The 21992-nt window shown below is 33.9% G+C and overlaps 1 protein-coding gene across 5 annotated transcripts in view; it reads left to right on the top strand.

The window, feature by feature from the left end:
* Positions 1-21992, top strand: part of LOC143232016 (ankyrin repeat and fibronectin type-III domain-containing protein 1-like) — a 196293-nt gene that overhangs the window by 37074 nt on the left and 137227 nt on the right. Inside the window, exon 1 of one of the 5 annotated variants that reach the window (XM_076466999.1) lies at positions 19178-19811. The exons of the other annotated variants lie outside the window; for them this stretch is intronic. Within the exon in view, the coding sequence (XP_076323114.1) occupies positions 19672-19811 (140 nt within the window). The 5' untranslated portion in view covers positions 19178-19671. Of the gene's footprint in view, positions 1-19177; positions 19812-21992 lie in introns of those variants that run through there. 5 annotated transcript variants of the gene reach the window in all.

The following is a 21992-nucleotide window of genomic DNA, read 5'->3' as shown; positions in this document are numbered from 1 at the left end:
AAGAAGCGTTTTTAAATGGAAAAGAGATACAAGTGATATGCAAACAAGTTGCTTCCATGACATATCTGTTCAATCTCGCTTACCTCAAGCAGCTGGAGAATGAAATAGATACTCATGTTATTTCAAACAAAGACGTACTGGTGAAGTCGTCAGAAACAGCGCCTCTGGATTAGTTTTTAATTAGACTGCTAAAACAAAATGGCTTATAGAAAACATTCAAGCAGGAGATACGTGCTTTAGACATGACAGCCTTACGATGAAGCATTTTGATGCAGGATTATTGTCAACACACACGATCGTCAGATAGATATTGACTGGACGTTGTGAAATGGACTCTAACTACGTGTTGAGGCTTCTAAGTTGTTTTAACATAACATACTTAACCTCTATACGTTTCGTTAGTAATGTATTTTAGACAGTTGTGCAGAAACAAATGGACACTATTAGCTTATTGTTTTAGTTGTCTGTTTGTCAGTTTTACCATTATTCCTCAAACGGCTATAATGTCTCTTGTTTGTTTAGACAAATAGCACAGAGACATTTGACTGAGTAAAAATATAATGACACTTAAACTTGTATCTACTGTTAATTATCTGGTATAATTATGTGCTTTGTAAAGAATAACTTATTTAACATTTTCTCATGGTTATGGTCATTAAATATTGTTGGTTATAATGTTTTAAAATACTTGAATCTTTTTTTCTTTCAACTTGTAACTATAGTTATAAAGATTAATACACTTTGTTTATTTTTGAATTTCGCGCAAAGCTACACGATGGCTATCTTTGCTACCTGTCTCTAATTTAGCAGTGTAAGACTAGAGGGAAGACAGCTAGTCATCACCACTCACCGCCAATTCTTAGGCTACTCTTTTGATGTAAAGGGGATTTGACCCGCGATTCTCAGATTACGAGTCGAGTGTTTTAACCACTTGGCCATGATGGGTCTTTTAATACGTTTTATTGGCCTAATATGTAAATATCCTAATCTGGTCAAACCTCGTGAGATGGTATTACGGACGAATACGTCTCAACTGCGATGGTACTCAAGCGATTTAGTCATAATACATTTTATGACGTGTGATAATAATAATTGCTAGAAGTTTGTTATAGCAAACAATCTTATTAATGATTAGTTATTTTAAATTATTTCACTTCTGATTTATATAGTTAGCTTCCTTTTCATCAGAAATGCTTAATATTTTGTGTGGTGTGTAAGATGTTATAAAATTATAAATAAAACTATTCATTAACTGCAAGCTTTATTTTCGTTTTGCTGCAAGAAAAAAAAAGACGTTATTTTACTAATCTTAAAAATATTGCTCAACATACCTTTGTCCCACCGTCTTAGTGGCAAGTCTGATTATTTATAACATCAAAATTGGGTTTTGATAACCGTGGTGAGCAGAGAACAGAGAGCATATTGTATAACTTTGTTTTTAACAACACATAAACAAACAAATAAAGACAAACTATTGTAGACTTGACTATAAGCACTTATTAGTCACTTATACCACAGCATATGAAAAATGTATATTTTAGTTTTGATCAAGCACGACTTACCAGCTGTTATTTGTACTGGACAATTGTCTATTTATTGTACTTCCTATGGAGACTGAAATTTCTTCCACTGTATGTATATACGCTGTTGGTGCTGGCATAAAATATGGTACATAATGTGTTATACATCATAACTTTTTTTTCCATTGGAAAGCTATAATATTTCTTTAACCTCATGCTTTATTCAGGAAAGAGACAACAGAAGACAATGAGACGAGATTCGTACATGTAACCTCTCAATACTAGTAGCCACTAGAGTTAGCTATAGGCTATTATCTCAGTGGTCGGATTCTGATTGTATTAATAGGTTAGAAAAACACATTTTTATTCGTATAAAGTAAGTAGTCATGTTCTGAGTCACAATGTATTAAGCTTAGTATCTTTTTTTATATCTTATTTCGTATATGCATTAGCTTTCAAGTGCTGATTTAAATTTAAATGGAAACTAAGATAACAGAAAAACATTTTGCAAGTTAATGTTGTTACTTGGTTATAAAATATTTCGCAAAGATTTCGTTAAAACTTTATGTCACCAACAAAACTCTATGCGGTGTTCCAGTTTTTTTCTCACAAAAATAAGTTATGTATCTCTTTATTTAAGAGTTCCGTTGTTATCGTGTTTTAGTAAACCAGAATACTATATATTTACCTAGAAATTTACCAAATCTTAGAAATGATTTTATCCTGTTTTAATGGCGTTCAGTGTCGCAAAGTTTTCCATGTTGTGGGCTCTGGTAAGTAATTAAATAAAAAATCGACACTGTATCATATGAACACTAAACCGACACTGTATCATATGAACACTAAACCGACACTGTATCGTATGAACACCAAACCGACACTGTATCATATGAACACTAAACCGACACTGTATCATATGAACACTAAACCGACACATCTTGTAAACAAGGAAAACAGCCACTGAAATATTAAACTTTGCTTGTACTGGACAAACAGATGACAATTCCTGTTTAACTTTCAAAATAGCATCAACTTTACGTGTCTTTAGGTGATCGAACCCCTTCCTCTGTGGCTCAGCAGAAGGTCTGTTGATTTATAATGGTAGGTTTTCGTCACCCGTGGTGAACAAAGCACAGATATTCGTTGACTTTGTTTTGCATTTAACAACAATCAAACTTCAGATGTTTTAGTTTTGTATCCATTCATAACGAAAGAGAGCGGAGGGAATCTATATCTTTGCAGTTAGATGAAACACTCCTTTTGATCATCTTTGCGCGACAAAGATTGAAATAGAGGTTTCTCATAACGGATAAGACTTATTGTATAATAATTAATACAATATTGCAGTATCAAGCTTGGTCGGTGACAAAAAATGTTATTTACATGTTTCTAGATGAAGGTGTGGAAGTCTTGAGTTAGCTGGTTTGGCACTGGTATGATTCTGTTTGAAAGTGATAATAATTACAACTAGCATGATTTTAGCTGCAGGTGGAGGGCGTTTTCTTTTATTTGATTTGATAGTAATGGGATTTCACATCGAGGTGATGGTAATGTTGTTTTAATGACATTCTTATGATTCTAAGTTGAAGAAGTGAAGGTTTTGTTCTAGTTTTGTTCTAGTCTCCTGTGTGATTCAGTCTAGACATTTACTAACGCTTACAGTTACTCTGTAAATGACATGATTTTAAAAGGTTTCCCTTTTTCAGAAGAAAAAATGAATACATTTGAAAAGATACAATAAAATTTATATAGATATTTAAACAAGAAGTTTTAAACAGAATAACCAATAAGATGTACAATATGATAATTATACAAAGCCACGACGTGATGGAATAGAATAAGGAATTTGATTAGTTGTAATTAATTACAAAGACTTTGTTAAATAGATCGAACGTTGGAAACATATCTTATATTCTGTATTCATCACACTGCAGTTTTTAGGATTCCTATCCACAGCACGTTATACGTTTTGATTTGAAAACTGTACTAACTCACGTCTATTAGAGTACACGATCAATAAGGGAGTGCCCGCTATCTATTTATTCAAATTGGTTGGCGTGACGACTTTGTTACAGGCTATGACAACTGTTTGATTCTGGTTGCTCAAAGTGGTTGTAATCCTTGTAGTGTGACATACGCTGACACAGAACATTGATTTGTTGCTACAAGCTCTAAAGAAAGCTGGCCCTTAAAATACTAAGCGTTCGTATGAGGTGTTATGAAAGTTTTGACTTTGAAAATATATTTTGTTTGCTTTTCTTGTTTCCCAAATATTTGGTGAACGCAGAAATAAATGTAGACACGAAATAACTTGTTGAAGTATTTTGTTTTGAATTGTAATAAATATTTATGAATTTTTTTATTCAATTTATGATGGTTTGTTATATCTTACGAAGAATTATAGGTACTTCATACAATGGCCCGGTGGTTAAGGCACACGACTCGTAATCCGAGGGTTGGGGGTTGGAATCCACGTCGCACCAAACATGCTCGTCCTTTCAGCCATGTGGACGTTATAATGTTTTGGTCAATTCCCAATCTTCGTTGGTAAAAGAACAGCCCAATAGTTGTCGGTGGGTGGTGATGACTAGTTACCTTCTCTCTACTCTTACATTGCTAAATTACAGACGACTAGTGCAAATAACCCTGGTGTAGCTTTGCGCGAATTTCAAAAACAAACTTCATAAAAACTATGACATCAACTCATTTTTGTTCATTAAATATACATTTATATTTGATAAACATTACATTTTTGGGAATGAAGTACTATTAATTATTGAAGATAAGTAAAGATAAGTGCACGATGTTTAAATATGTTCACACACATCTCTGTAATACAAGCAGTGTTATAAATTATATGTTTGTTATAAAATGTGCAAACGATTAGTATGTCACCACAATAATCAAGATTTTACAGTCCAGTGTCTACACCGATTAATAAAAATTGGCTTCAAATGTTATTTTACAGTAGAAGCCTCCCTAAACTGTATAGCGGTATGTTTACAAGATTTTAATACCTATGGTTGGAATAACAGAGATAAATAAAACAACAACAAGCAAACCAAAGCCAGTAGAATTGAAAGCTATCGAATCGTGATGTTAAAACATGTTTTAAATCATGTAAGCAGTTAACAAGATGTAAGATAATATATCGTGGCTAAAAATTACATAAGCGAACAAACCAGACTTTAATTCTTTGATTTTATACTTTAGTTATTTTACTTCAAATAACTGTCAGATAATCAACTTATTATTATTTATATGTCGTCTAACTATCCAAAATATTAGAAAGAAACCAATAAAATATTTATACATAGATATTAATAAAACATCATATGCTAGAAATCATCAATATTAAATCTATACCTGTAACACATATTGATTTGACGAAGAAATGAAAACAGTAACCTTACAATAAATTATGTTTAAAGTTCTATTGTTTTTACCTTGATCATTATGTTACGTACAGAAATGAGAAACAATTATTTGTTCTTTACATGTTTCAAACGAACGTATATTTGTTTAATGTCTTTTGATTTGCACAGTTTATAGTTCTGATCCCAAAACTAAATAAAAAGTAAAGCAATAAAAATTATACTGTTATATTGTAAATGTTTCTTTATTGTTGTGGAACCTGTTGGTTCATAGTTCATTATTACTGTTATTTGTTACTTTTTTCTTCAACTAGTAATACAGTATGATAATTAATAGTGTTTTAATTGTTCTGTTTTCAACAATATCAATAGAATGCTTTTAGAAATCATGAGCTAGAAAAAAATATCTTAATTTGGTGGATGTAATTAATTTATTGTATAATTACAATAATACGGTTCCTGTATTATAACAAACTGCTATTCTACCACAAATTCTGTATTACAACAAAGTGCTATTCTACAACAGTTTATGTATTATGATACTATTATACAACATTTTTGTATAATGATACTATTTTACAATAGTTTCTGTATTATGATACTATTCTACAACAATGTCTGTATAATGATATTATTTCACAACAGTTTCTGTATTATGATACTATTCTACAACAATGATACTATTATTATGATAATAGTATTATGATACTATTCTACTACAGTTTCTGTATAATGATACTATTTTACAATAGTTTCTGTATTATGATATTATTTTACAACAGTTTCTGTATTATGATACTATTCTAGTACAGTTTCTGTACAATGATACTATTTTACGATAGTTTCTGTATTATGACACTATTTTACAACAGTTGCTGCATTATGATACTATTCTACAACAGTTTTGGTATTATAACACTATTCTGCTACAGTTTTTATTATGATACTATTATACTAGAGTTTTTCTATGATGATAGTATTCTACTCTCTAAATCTGGAAGTGAACTTTTCCCTCCAACAATTGTAAAATATGTTATCAACGACACAGAAATTTTAAGAACAGACACCATCAGTAAGATGTATTAAAATACAGATCAAAGTAAACGTTATTTATAAATAAATATTTGTTTCTAAATATTATTTCCAAAACTGTGTTGTAAAATTCCAGTTGCTAAAGTTAACGTTTATCCACCTTAGAGCCTTACGTATTAGGAATGGTGCTTAGTGTCGTCATCTGTGTTAATAAGGCCTTGTGAAGTTAACAAATTTTTTAGAAGTTTTTAGATATGAGTAACATTGCAGGATTTTTTTCTTTCATGTTGTTGCTTTATTACTTTCTTTAGAAGCTATTAACACGAGAGATAAGCAAAGCCTTTGTCATCCAGGCGTGCTACAGTTATTGTTCTCTCTAAGAGTGTCTTTACTGGATGGTAAAGGAATTTGTCTTTGTTAAATCGTCTGTGATGCTGCCTTGCTCTTACCGAATGGTATTTTATCATGTGTCACATCCAAATCCTGGTGTTAGAAACGTGGAACATAAAGAACTTCTGAAGTATTATACTCTAACAATCAACTGCAAAGAGATCTTTCAGAAAATAAAAATTCATGAAACTAATGGCACGAAAAAAAAAACATTCATCAAATAACCTTCATTTATTTCTATCCTTCAGCTTCCAAAGTATGGGTCATATTCAACCTATAATGTAACATAACAAGATTTTTATAGGCTGACTTTGGTTGCTCTTCTGAAAATGTTAGCACAAAGATGAAATGGAGTCTGAAAGGGTTTCAAAACATATTAGACACGCTATAGAATTGATTGATAATTCCAGTTTTATGTAGCTGTTGAGTCTATAATAATTTTTTTCATTATATTGTAACTTTTAAACACAAGTAGAATAAACAGGATGATACATAGTTGTCGTAACACGATCAGAGGAAAAAGAAAAACTGGAAGACAAGTGAAGGGTAATACGTAAATGAACATTGTCTGTGGCAAAAAACTTTGTGACGTGCCGTTTGATCACAAGAGATTGTTCACTAACATCATTCCTCTAATCTTACAATCTGATTTCTGCCTCTGTTGCGGTTCTTGCTAGTAGTACCACTGTTACGTCTTTTGTTACCATATCTCTAACCTTTGATATTCTTAACACGTGCCATTTGTCATCTGACTACTGAGGAAGTGAAGGTATCCAACATCTTTTTACGTGACAGCTCTGTTGTGTCCAAACAATGCACCGTAGAGTGTCTCTGAATTTATAGCTGAGGCAATATAAGTATACGTCTCCAAGTGAAAACTTTGTTATTTGCTAGTTTAACTAAATTAATTACTAATATTATCTACGTTCGATAATAACCTAATCTCTGCTCATCAGTACTATAAAATGATGACGTGTCATGGAATCATAAGTGAATACTGTTGGTTATCCAGCTAGCTATCGTAAAATGTGGCTTAACATCTTTACAGTAAATCATGTTTCACTTCAACATGGTGTATGATAACTGTTTGTTTCTTTTTTAAATTTCGCGCAAAGCTATACCAGGGCAATCTGCACTAGCCGTCCCCAACTTAGCAGTGTAAAACTAGAGGAAGGCAGCTAGTCACCACCACCAACTAGCTAGCCAACGCTTAGGCTACTCTTTTACCAACATATAGTAGGATTGATCGTTACATTATAACGTCCCCACAGCTGAAAGGGCGAGCATGTTTGGTGTGAAGGGGACTCGAAAACGCGACCCTTGAATTACGAGTCGAGCGCCGTAAACACCTGGCCATGCCGGGCCCATGATCACTGTAGACAAGGACACCATTGTATCGCTACTGCATGTTCAAAGCTAGTTCTAAGAAGGTGTTGTTCCCAGGACATTTTAGTGTTTAAAGGAATGTATTGCTTCTCCTAACAGCACCTTTACATGTTTGATGGGATTAAAGTCTGCTGAGAGTTCAGGATACTCTATTTTGTCGTGTTTTTTTTTCTTCTAGAAACGTGCCATCTAATTTAAAATCAAATGAGTGGTCCTTATCATCAGTTGGACAGAAGTTAGGACCAATTGTACTAGTATGTGATAACAAGTAGGTTCTTAAGGTGTCGTACCTATAATATGTGCCTCAACGGTACCATTCCGGATAATGTAAAATCAGGTATCTATACCAATATTTATCTTGCTCACGTCATACTTTCACCATATATTACCTTTTTATGAAAATGGGATTACTTTCGGTTCCAGATTCTCTACCAGTTTACTTGTTGGATAAAGTGTGTCTCACCAGTAAAAAGAATATTGCTTGTTTTGAGAGTAGTCTGGAACCCTGCCAAGCCTCACAGTCATTTTATAACCACTTATAAATCGACATGGCTTATAGTTACGGCCAAAATGCCTGATTTATTCTCGAAAGATGTTTTCTAAGGTTTCTAACAAGCTAGAATTTACTTATAATAGTTGGCTAATTTTGTTTGATATCATAGACTACCTGGTCCCAGTAATAAACAACAGTATTTTATGTTCGGAAGCGGATCCTTCACATCTTGCTAACGACATTTTGAGACAGGTGTAGCCTATAAACAACACTCTATTATAGTTGGCTGATTTCCATTTATCTGATAGACCTCCATTCGAGTGAAATGCAAAAATAGTCTTTTTCAGGTTTAATCAAGAATTGTTGAAAATTGGGAGCATTTTAACATTCTGGGTTCACTTTAACGTCAAATCACACTTTAGTGTATGACTGTATTATATATATATATATGGACTATGTTATGCATTGGCGTTGTCATCGACCTGTAATGTCATTGTCCGCTTTTACAATAGCGAAACAGAGCAACAAGTCTAGGTGTTGGGTAGTATACAGTACTATGCAAAAGTGTTAGGGCAAAGTCTAAAATTAGATTCCAAGCTACTTTCAAATAACACTGGAAGGTAAATAACAGGTGAAACACCAACATTTTATTAAAACCTTCTTATTTAGCACAATACAAACTCAGTGGAAGTGATTGAATTCAGAAAACAGTCAATATTTTGTGTGTCCCCTTTTATTTTAGTAACTGCAGACAATCATTATGGCATTGTTGCATCATATACTATCAAAATGTCGTGTGAAAGTTTACTTGAAATGTCTCCAATACACTTCCACAAAGTTTCGTTGGAAGTAACGTTTGATTTGTCAAATTTTTGCTCTATCAAATATCGGATCTGTTTAGTTGGGTTGAGATTGGGGCTCTGTGGGGGCCAATATATCATTTGAATGACAACAGCAGCTATTTTCTTATCTACTTAATACATAGGTGGCATGAGTGTTTGGGGTCATTATCTTCTTGATAGTAAACTTCTTTACCAATAATACAAAATCTACTGGTTATGCCATGATGGATCATACCTAATGGTACTTGTACTGGTCCGTTGTTCCATCTATTTTGTAAATATCTCCTGTCAACTCAGCAGAAAAACGCCTCCAAACCATCACACTGCCTTCTCCGTGTTTGGTGGTAAGTACTGTGCATTGAGCTATCTTTTACCTTTCTTATGGCGGATGTACAACCTACGCTTTGAACCAATTATTTCAAACTTGGACTCATCTATCTATAATCATCAACAGTCCAGTTTTTACAATTTTCAACAAATTTCAGTCTCTTGACTATATTTGAAGATCAAAGTAAGTATTTCATTCTTGTTGAGTCTTCTTGATACTGTAGATATGGACACTTTGTATCATTTAGTACATGGCAGTTTATCTTATGCTTGAGATTAGTATAAGTATTTCTTCTGTCCTGAAGGTTACATAAACGAAGATTTTTTAACACCAGTAGCATTGAGTTTAGGTGTTTTGCCTTTTCCTTTCCTAGTTACCTTCAAATACTTACATAAGTATAGGTTACTTGTGGTTAATAAACCTTTACCTAAACACTAGTCAGCGTGTTACTTTAATTGAAAGGTTTTATTTCTTGTTTGTTTGTTTTGGGAATTTCGCACAAAGCTACTCGAGGGCTATCTGTGCTAGCCGTCCCTAATTTAGCAGTGTAAGACTAGAGGGAAGGCAGCTAGTCATCACCACTCACCGCCAACTCTTGGGCTACTCTTTTACCAACGAATAGTGGAATTGACCGTCACATTATACACCCCCACGGCTGGGAGGGCGAGCATGTTTAGCGCGACGCGGGCGCGAACCCGCGACCCTCGGATTACGAGTCGCACGCCTTACGCGCTAGGCCATGCCGGGCCATGGTTTTATTTCATCATTGGTGTTAGCGTAATGTATTGAAACAACTCGTGCTTACATGTATCGTATGGGAATGTATACCCATACTTAAAAACAGATTTGATTCTTGTACCGATTAGGATTTTGATGGAGTTAATGTTTCTCCCTATATTGTTAATGTCTGATCGATCTGGACACACAAAGATTTTTGTTCACATATATTTAACTTCTTTTAGTCCTAGTGAAGCTTTTAACAATATTATAGTAAGTCATGAAGTCTTTGCAACTTGTGGCACATGAATGCTAACAGAAGAAGAACCTTTGCTCAGTGTTGTTCCTGTAATTTCAAACAAGGGTCTTAACACACATTTTTTGCAATTCTATGTAAAGTCTTTATGAGCCAGGTACGTCGATCTTCTGTGCAGCTAAAACATCAGTACTATTACCTGAAAGTATGTCAGTTGATTTCTTTGGTCTCTTAACCTGCATAATTTCTGAAGACTTGGACTGTGTGATCCTCTGTGTATAGTTGTTCCATACGAACGATTCACTGGTGTGACACCAATTCAATTGTTTCGAACAGCGAGTTTTAATTTTCGCAATAATACCACAACGTGACTGCGTGTATAACCTTGCAGAGATATGTAAAATCATAGACCGTTCAAGACAGTCCACAGTGCAAGCAACTTGCTTTACCTTGGAGATTCGTGATCTATATGCAATGTTGGGACTTCTGTTGTGTGTAAAAAAAACAGGTAATTTTCTTCTAGTTAATGGTGCAAAATTAGACATAGGATCATGTACATAAACTAGAAAAAAACTGTGAGGGTTTGAGATCTCATCTTAGCTATGAAGGTTTAAAATTTATCCAAAAAATATAATTAGGAATATGTCAGATATTTGAATATGCATCTCTACTGTGAACTACTTTAAAACAATGAGAAGTGCTTTTTTTTTAATTCGCACAATAACCAATGTAATATTGAAGGGAAACAAACATCAATTATCATATATTATTTTATACAAGCTGTGTTTATGTACCACCATAATAAAACTTTTATCTTTTTCACTTGCTTTCCGACAACAGCTATCGATGAAATTAAACACCTGAAGACGTCATTACACACCTGAAGACGTTATTACACATCACGTGAAGTTGTTATCTCATGCCACTATTCCACACGTTGTCTTGTTTAAATTCAGTGGTAAATAAATATCCTATTTATATCATCGCGCCATTTTAAATTTTATTTATTTAGACACGATCACCTTTACTTTCACTGACATTATGGCGGACACGATAGAAACAGCCCTGACTATCAGTATGAAGCATACATAATCAGTGGTTGTAAAATATTTTGTTTACATTGTACTTTTAATAGGAACTCTTAAACTATTTAACAGTTTATTCAGTTCTCTTTTAAAGTTTTTAATGGCCAAAGTCTCTTCTATATAAAAACAGTCATTTATGCAGTCCCATTGGTCTTAAACTGCTCGATTGTTGCCAGAATACCAATGTAACCCATGACATATTTGAGAGTGAATTCGAAATAAATTCCGATAATATTATAACTTCCATCTACCTTTCAATGTTACTGCGCAGTAGCATAAACCGTAGCATAAACTACTTTAATGCCTAACGGAAAGTCTTAAATATTAAATTATATCACATTCCTTACTAATCCTAACTGTACTTATTATAAGTATTATATATACGTTTGCTAACCCCAAGTGTATTTAACATTAATTTATAACTTATGTCATCGATAGCATAAACTACGCTAGTTACAGAAATGATTTGTAATGATTAATATAAACAGTTAAGCACGTTACATTAAAATTACTTTAGGGCCTCACTATGTCGTTACAGTTCATGTCGCCTTGTCCAGTTTTGCTCTGTCTGAGAATTGTGCATCTTGACAATAGCTCTAGCGTAGTAACATTTGTAAAAGATTTAGTCGTAAGGTTGTTATGTCTAAAGCACATATCTCTCCGTTGAAGATTTTCATCTCCATAATCCAGCTAGTTTAAAAGATGGACTATGGTTTCCTTGTGCTCATTTCAAAAGTCTGCTTCCACATATATTTATTGGCGCTGCGTTCGTCTGCTTGGGATATGTGACAGTTGAACAAGTATGTCATGGAACCAATTTGAGTACACTTTATCACTTTAACAGAAGAACAGTCTTCTAGGTTAATGTTACGTACTGTTTCACATGAACGGCTTTTACCACAGATCTTTTTGTTTGTGGATTCTCACCTGTTACAAGACTCCGTACTTTGGTGACAAAGACTGGGTACAACTCGTTACATTTATCTTTCTGGAAAGTCCTAGTGCCTCAAGTTGATTCATATTTTTTTGTTTTTCAATTTATTTAAATTTTAAAAAAATCATTGTTTTAAAATTTCTAAATTTCTAATATAGGCATATCTTTATGATTCGAATATTTAAATATTTTACATAAAAAAGATATCTTCATAAAAGTAATGGTAGGATAACACCGCCTACGCAATGCCAACTTAGAAAACATCAAGAAGAAACAAGTTCGAAAATTCAACAGACTTATAAAGACAGATAATCCTACGTCTATAAACATAATTCACAATTACAGTTCGAGAGTACTAAGTGCTACAGAAAATAAGATCCTTAATCTAGGTCTAAACTTCGTCATCCAACCTGGCACAGTTCCAACTGTTAACATAGCTGCAACCTTAAAATCTGTTGCACAAAACTTCCCGAAACCTGTGGCTGAACAATTCCGACATCACAGTTACGCCATCCTCAGGAAGGCTAAGAAACCAAAACCGAACATCACTAAACATGAATGCAGCGCACTGAACCGTCTAAAACGAGACAACAACATCAAGATTATACCAGCAGACAAAGGAAACAGTATAGTCATCCAAGACGTCAACAATTATGACACGGAGATCAAACAGTTACTAGACAAACACCAATATAAAAAGATCACCAATAATCCTACAGAAAAGACAGAGAGACTCATCAATAGAACACTGAATAAACTAAAGAAACAAGGCTTAATCGACGAAAAATTATCCAAAGACTTAAGATCCAACGAAAATTTCTCTCGTCAGTTCTACGGACTACTTAAGGTACTCAAGCGTAATATACTTTTAAAGCCTATTGTCAGTGCTCAAAACTCACCTTGCCATAAACTGGCTACCTTCCTAGTACCTATCTTATCTCCACTACGAGGAAACATTGAACATCACATTCAAAACTCGACAGATTTTATAAGACAACTTAGATAGCTAGACATAAAATCCCAGGATATTATGGTCAGGTTTGACGTCACAGCTCTATTTACCAATGTTTCAACCTCAGAAACCCTTCACATTACCAGACAACGACTGCTGAATGACAACTCTCTACCACACAGAACAGATATGAAAATAGACGCCATAATAGAACTAACTACTATTTGCCTACAATCAACCTATTTCCAATACAACGAGAGATTCTACGAACAAACAGGTGGTCCAGCCATGGACTCACTAAACTCTCCACTCCTACCAGACATTTACATGGAAGACGTTGAAGAAAGAGCCCTTTCATCCATATCTATAAAAACCAAATTTCTACAGACGTGATGTCAAGGACACCTTTGGTATTTGTTCCCTCGGTCATAAAACTTACCAGCCTTCTTAGAACATTTCAGTTCCGTAGACAAAAGAATCCACTTCATTATGGAAATACAGGAACAAAACAGTCTACTGTTTTTTGACATACTCATCAGCAAACAAGCAAGACAAATAACTACAACTGTTTTCAGAAAACCCACCCACACGGACAGATGCCTACACTTCCAGTCCTATCATCCAACCTCGATAAAATGTGGTATAATCTAATGCCTAAACAAGAGAGCAGAAAACATTTGCGATCAGACATCCATCGAAACAGAACGCCAAAAGATCGTAGAGAGTTTTAAACAGAATGGTTACACCTCCTCCTTCATCAAAAACTCCTTAAGGAAGACCGCTACAGAAAGAAAAGATAATAAAGTCACCACCATTTACTTACCATACCTGCAATATTTCAGTGAATAACTCAAACGCATTACCAATAAATTTAACATAGAAGTCCGGTGGAAATTCTACAATAACTTAATGTCCACTTTGGTAAAAAAACAAACAGCGACCTACCAAAGAGAATCTATGAATGAAATTCATATTCCTGCAACGATACATACATTGGAGAAACAGGAAGAAAACTCTCAATAAGAATAAAAGAACATAAAGATAATACAAGACTCATGGAAGCACAACATTCAGCCATTGTAGAGTACGCCACGTCAACTGGACACAAAATAAACTGGGAAAAAACTAGAATCATCGACAAATTCTGGAAGACAAGAAGAATCAAAGTATCATTTTATATTAACACTATCAAAACTTAACTAAAGAGAGATTCTGGACTAAAGGTGAGTAGCCTGTGGCTACCATTGGTTGAATCTTCAGAAATCTCTCCTCCAATCAGAAACAGTGATAATCAAACCAATCATAACACACTCTACACAATCCAACAGGACACTATAAAAGACCGACAATACCTTACACACACATGATCTGAAGATGAAAGGCGGAAGACTTTCAAAACGTTGCCCTCTTCACTTGTGTCTTCACAACAGGCAGTTGCTGTCCATTCTACAAAGCTTCATCATGAATACTCTGCCTAAACAATCTATCAAGTAATGTGGAAATGTAGTTTTGATACATCCCATTCCACCTCGACGTTATATGAACTTTTTTGTCGTGCGTCTTGATAAGTTGCAGATGTGCTTGTCACTAGTATCAATTCTATTAATCACTAACGTAAACTGCTCTAATCACGACCATGAGTTATAGTATTTACTGTCTTTGTTACTGTTATAACCAGTGTTTGCTACATTAACATTTGAATAAACTGTGTTCATCATTAAGTTCACGTTTAATATAAACCATATTATTTACTAAGATATTTGTGTTCATTACTACTATAATGGCCTGGGTATGGAAAGATGGTTAGGGTTCTCGACTCGTAATCTGAGGGTCGCGGGTTCGAATCCCAGTCACACCAAACATGCTTGTCCTTTCAGCCGTGGGGGCGTTATAATGTGACGATCAATTTTACTATTCGTTGGTAAAAAAGTAGTTCAAGAGGTGGCGGTGGGTGGTGATGAGTAGCTGCCTTCTCTTTAGAGTTATATTGCTTAATTATGGACGACTAGCGCAGATAGCCGTCGTGTAGCATTGTGCGAATTCAAAAATAAACTATCATAATATAATGATGCCTTATGTGATCACAGCTATAAAATGATTGGTTATTCAGCCTGCGTTCGCAAATGAACAGTTGTTTGTGGTCACGTTACATCTTCACGGTTCGTGACGTTTCACTTCAATATGAAGCTCGATCATCTCGAACGAGAAGAGCAGCTCGTCATCAATGTTGATAATGTTGTGAGGTATCCTTGGTCGTTCATCTGAGGGAGTGTTTAGTGGCTAGAATTACGTGCTGGATGCAGTTTCTCTTCCCAAAGCATCCTGTATATGTTTGATGAGATTAAGTCTGGTGCGTGTATAGGACAGTCAATTTGATCAATCCGTTCTTTTTCAATAAACGTTTTGACTAGTTTAGTACAATGGGAGGGGATGTTATCTTTCATTAGACATACGATAGTAAAAAAGAGCCATAGAATATGGTCCTTTGACATATAATTTTAACTATACCATTTGAAGAAGATAGGTTTAAGACATCTCTGCTTATTCTTGTTCATATCACTGTCATATTTGTCACGTTCTTGTGCCAGAAAGATGTTAGATATGGGTCCAGGTTTTCTGTAGATATGCAAACGCCTATTTCATGATTGTAGGATGAAGTGTGATTCATGTAAATAGAGAAAAAAAAACCATTTACGTATCATTAATCTACTGAAAATGGTCTTGAAATGCACACAGATTGGCTTTATGAAGTGAAAAGACCCTCAGTTGTACGATACCTACTCCGAGAGTAAATAAAACGTCCACAGCGGATACTGTGCAAGGGTGGTGAACCATATTCTGTATATAATTGTCTTTTGCTGGTTTAGTTATAGATGCTGTCGGCAGCCCACAAGTGTTTGAACAATTGTATCATTGGTTGGGAAACAGTTCTTCTTTCGTAGTTTCTGATCATCAGATGAATCACTGACAATGGTTTTACTTTGTTATAGAATATATGTGCACACTGTTCCTTAACCGTTTTGTGCAGTTATTTAACTAATACCAACATTGTTTTTGTAATAAAAGAACTACATTGGTGACTAAAGTATGACATATACAAGAAAATACAGAAGGTGAAACACTCATCAAATTAAATTAGGTTTACAGAATTGAGGGACAATTGTACAACTTTCATGGTGAAACCTTAGTCGTTAGTAAATGACATTCTTGTGGAACATTGCTTGTTTTTTCTGTTTTCTAATAATGGATTTTCACAAAGTACTGACGGTTTAAAGTATCGATTGGATAAATTATGTTTATTAACCAATATGAAACCAGCGGTTGTCCTTCACTGGGTTTGCGTAGGAGAGACTTATTAATCGAATATTACAATATATATATATATATGTTCATTTTTTTAGTATGTTATAACTGTTAGCCGTTGTCTCCCTGTGATGCAAAGAAGAAATAAAAGTGTTCGTAAATTTACATATCCCTTAACTGATGGAGTTTATCTGATGAATGGCTGTTTATCGAAACGTTGGTTTAATATTCGTCAAAAAATTATTTTAATTTGACGAATGTTCCACTTTGCTACTTTTGTTCCAATATAAACTGTGTTCATCTCCAACATTAACTGCATTTATTACTAACAGAAACTGTTTCCTAATACTATTGATTACAACGGTTAAAATACTTTTGAATGTTGTTATTCATATTACAAATTTAACTCTATAAAGAACATTTTGCACTATTAACTTAGCTTATGAACATAAAACTATCATTAGTTAATTTCTTAAGTTGCCTATTTCTCGCGAGGCATTATTAAAGTTAGCGGCGGAAACGTTGTTAATACCCATAGGATGAATTGATGTGATTTTATCATTATGTGTTTTATTTTAGTTGTGTATTGAGTTATGACACTAGGCAGTTCTTTGCGATTTGCTTTATAAGATTACTTTAGTTACTATGTAAGCTGCTTTTCAACTCTGATATATAGCTAGTTTATTTTCATCAGACGTTATTAATAATTCATAACGTAAACCCTGTTCATTACCAGTATATAAACTGTGTTATTAACGTAAATGAGGCGCTTTTATCAGTATCACGAACTACACTCATTACAAACGAAAATTGCGTTCATCAATAGTAGGAATTGTTTATGTCTAATGTAAACTGTGTTTAGCATTGCTATAAATTATGTCACTAATGTGAAACAAGTTTATAGCTAGTGTAAGGTATGTTCTCCACCACATAAGTTTTATTCGTTACTGCCGTAAAGTGTGTTCATTACTAATATGAATTGAATTCATTATTAATATAAATAACTCTGTTATTTACAAACGAAAAACCTGTGTCTACTAGTTTAGCAGGCCGACACCATTGTGTAAAAGTACCCGTACAAGAACATTGTATAGCTATCGAGTATAATTAGACATTGTCAGTTAATTAAAAAAAAACAAACCCCAAAGCTCGTGCTCTTCCCAAAGTTTTAGACTGATAACAAATGTATATATTATTGTAATGTTTTGTGTTTAAGGGGAAAAATATTGCTTTCTGGGTAAATAGAAAGATAAAAAAAATAATTTTGTTCATAAATGGTTTATTTCTAAGTTGATAAAGTGCGTGTGTATTTTATTATAGAAAAGCCTCGTCGAGCTTTCTACTGTGGGGAATCGAACCGCTGTTTTAGCATTGTAAATCGGAATATATAACACTATCTCATTGGCATACTTAATAACACTGAACTGCTTATATGTTTGTGTCATATATTACTTAACTGGTCTTCAAATGAAACAAAACAAGGTCGCACGTTTTTATTGAACGAAACGGAATATAGATCCCATAATTCATGGTTCGTGACCCCTTGTCGCAAAAATGCATTCCGCAGTTTAAGACTGTGGGCGCGTTATAAAAATGAAGATCAAATTTCACAGTTTAGCGAAAATAAAAGAGTTGCCTGTTGACTTGGTTGCAAGAGCCTGGAAACTATAGTTTTTTTTTGCATGCAAAAGTGCTCACTCGTTTGAAGTACAAGGGACATGCTAAAAGGGTGTGTTGTGTTTTTCTTTTAGCAAAGCCACAAAGAGCTACCTGCTGAATCCAGCGAGGGGAATCGAACGCCTAATTTTACCGTTGTAAGTCCGTAGACTTACCGCTGTACTAGCGGGGGGCGGCATGCTAAACGAACAATTTTATTTTACATTGCCTATTCTGTACGATGAATATTTATCAATAGTTCATGGAAAGCTATATGAAAGCGAAAAGGGTTTTTCAAAGATATGTACATTATGTACTTTTTGCTAGTCCATCATATTTACTGCGAGAAAATATAACGTTATTTACTTCATCTAAAGTGTGTGCTAGTACTGAACGTATAAAAGCCTGTAGTTGGCTGGTAGTGGGATGTACTTATCGGTTTGTCTTCTCTCCAGATTGTAAACATTCTAGAAGGACTGTGATTACATCAGCGTTAGTGACTTCTAGCCTATTAGCTCAAAATCAGGAATGATTTTGCGCAGATGGCTCTGTTATAGCTTTGCGTGAAAATATCAAATATAATAATTTTTGAAAAAACAATTTTTGTGCTTTAATACATTTGTAACGCAGTAGATTGTTAAAACGTTCAAATATATATATTATTTTTACTTATTAGATCGTTTCCAATTTTCTAGATTGATACAAGTTTCGGTAATCAGTCATAGCGCCACCTTATAAATACTTACTTGTCAGGTATCGTGGATATGATGGGACAACTCAAGCCTTTTCTTGAATGCTACCCGTACTTTAACCCTACTACGCAAGCGTGTCGTCCTGACACAGCGGGTGCCTTGAGCAGAAAAAGATCTAGCGAGTTTCAACCAGAGCGGTTAATGTAAGTGAAAGCGTGAGCCGCCTGTCTCGGATGTTAGGAGAAAGGATTGAGAGCGCTCAGAGGTTCAGTAACTGTATCGTTATTGGTATAAAATGTGGATATAAATTTGCCGGTAGAGAAATGGTCACCCGCTTTCATGATTTCTAAGAAGGAGTCGTTTTCTGCCATCAGCCTGGACCCAAAAAGCTAACGTCGATCACTCGCTGAAGGTTATTGAATTCTTAGAATGTTGGAGGAAGAAGCAACGGAAATCAGATCTTTCGCTTCAATTTGCCAACAGCAAAGGCGCTTTGCTCTATTCACCAGTTGTACATGTGATGCAAAGAATTGTCTGTCATTTCTATAGCTTTAAGTTACTTTGTGAAAGTCAAGATGCCCCTGAAAAGTTTGGTTTTCCTGGACGTTACTACGTCTAGTGGGACAGTACAGTTTTATTTTTATCAAATAATGGGATGATCACTTAAGAAGACTACAATATTTTCGGCTAATGAAATTATATTAGAGCTCTATGTGGTCGGCAGGTTCAAAAGCAGGGTCTATCCCTCCCTCCCCGTCTCCTTCGAAATCCAGGGAAACCCTTACCTTAGACAAAGCCGCGTTTCTCTTAATCAGAATTAAACGTGCATTTCACAAAAAGAAGAAAAAAAGGTGAGTCTAATCAGATCTATATAAAAAATGCTGCATAATGATACCAGTAATAACAGTGTATATGTGTACGTAAGTATAGACTATAACTGAATAGAGTACTTACAATGAATTTTCTAATATATATCTTCTGATTTTAATATATCGTACATTTCCACGTTTGTACTGGAATGCTTAAGTACAGGCTATATTTGATTTTTTCTTAATTAACTAATCACTTCTTTTATGAAGTGTCAGGTTGATAGTAAACATATTCACAAATTAAAACTTAAATAAAGATGGCGCAAGTAACGGTTTGCACGATATTTTTTTTTGTCATGTTTAACTGTATTGTTAATTCTGCCAAGTACAGATATGTATAGCATATTATTAGGATTACAATGCAATCAAACCGATTTCGCTATAGCATTAGGTGGATATTAAACCTAGTATTTAAACAAGAAAATAAAAGTAAAGTACTGAAATTTGAGTAAGTTACTGATGTGTTCGCTTTGCCATTGCTTCCTCTGTCTACCTTATAATTACATAATATTACACGAGTGCTTTGTAAGTCTACAGATTCCATTAATCATAGCACAAAATTATATCATTTTGGACATTTATAGAACAGGATGAGTATAATTAAGTTCAATTTGTCTTCTTCCAAGAAACCACGGGACTTGCTTTAATTTTATGTTTAAATGTAGCTTTCTAGTCAAAAAACTCTACTTGGTTCAATAAACACGTCCCAGAGATACTGGTAACATTCCAGTTAAAATTAAAGAAATATAAATTTAAATATATATATATATGTTTGTAAAGTTAGAGTTTTAGGTTATATTATAACACTGGTATTTGGAAACACAATTGTGTAAATATTCCTTGAACACTCATTGTAAGAAAGGAACTGTGTGGTATTTGAGTTATAAGATTTGTTCGTGGATACGATACAATATCAGTGACTTGCAATTCCTGGTTACTTTTGATGGTTAAAGAGCTGTGTTTTATTTACATCATATATTTATATACACAATTAGTTCTAGAGAGAAATACTTAAAACTAGGATTTAAAACATAGTATGGGTCACTTTTAGCTATAATATTTCTTTAATAATTTGTTTGTTTGTAGTATTTCGCGCAAAGCTATTTGAGCGCTAGCCTTAGTTACAGTCTACTTGAAAGACATCTAGTCAACATCACTCACAACTAACTCTTGAGATACTCATTAACAACGAAAGAAAATTGGATTAACTGACACATTATAACGTCTCTTTGTCTGAAAAGATAAACATGTTCGGCGATGGGCATCTAACCCACGATCTGCAAGCTGTTCGTTCAGATATAGACACTTAGTGTGCAAAAAGTATAGCAGCGCATTACGTCCCACAACAAACTCACAGACATTCAATGATATTTTCAAACATATTTAAATTTTTGTCTTTTTCGCTACCTACTTACGATTTTTTATTTTGTTTATAACTCCGTTCACTCAGAATTATAGTAACTTAAAACAAGAAAAATATCTGTTTTTTATTAGAAGTTTTAATTCACTCATATTACTTTATGTACTGAACGATAGTTGTGACTTTACGGTACAAAATGGAGGCATGGTGATCTAATAACAGTTTTCGTGACTGTCTTCTTCACGCGAATGATAACTTAGAAACATAGTTTATCACATAGATTTAATCGAATTCATGTCATATATTTAAACGCAATTTATACCGAAAACTAAAGTTAAGAGATATATTTCAGTGCGCTATTAGTTCTTAAAACAAAGTCTTTATCTTTGAGTATAAAATTTTTGTTTTTCTGTTTGTAGAAAATATTTGTTACTATACTATTGGTTAAGTGGAAAGTGACGTAATACGTATTTAAGAAACGTCACGTAATGAGCTGTGTTGAAAAGTATTAATTGTATTATTATTGTCATTAAAAGAAAATGGTAAATATTATCGCTTTGTGTAAGCATTTTACGATAAGAATGTATAATTTTACAAGTTAATTAAAAATACTATAGATATCTAAATCACTTGTAATTATTAGATCTGTATCCATTCTAAAATTGTTTTAGTGATAAACTGTATCTCATAAGTTTGTTTAATATTATTGAATTCAGTCGGTTCTTTTAATGTTGAATTAATGTTAAGTAATATGAACTTGAAAACGAAATTATTTGAGAAAGGTTTTTCATCCAGCAATGGAT

This window comes from Tachypleus tridentatus, chromosome 11 (genome assembly GCF_004210375.1).
Source record: "Tachypleus tridentatus isolate NWPU-2018 chromosome 11, ASM421037v1, whole genome shotgun sequence".
Taxonomy (NCBI): Eukaryota; Metazoa; Arthropoda; class Merostomata; order Xiphosura; family Limulidae; genus Tachypleus; species Tachypleus tridentatus.
This window is presented reverse-complemented; position numbering and strand designations above follow the sequence as displayed.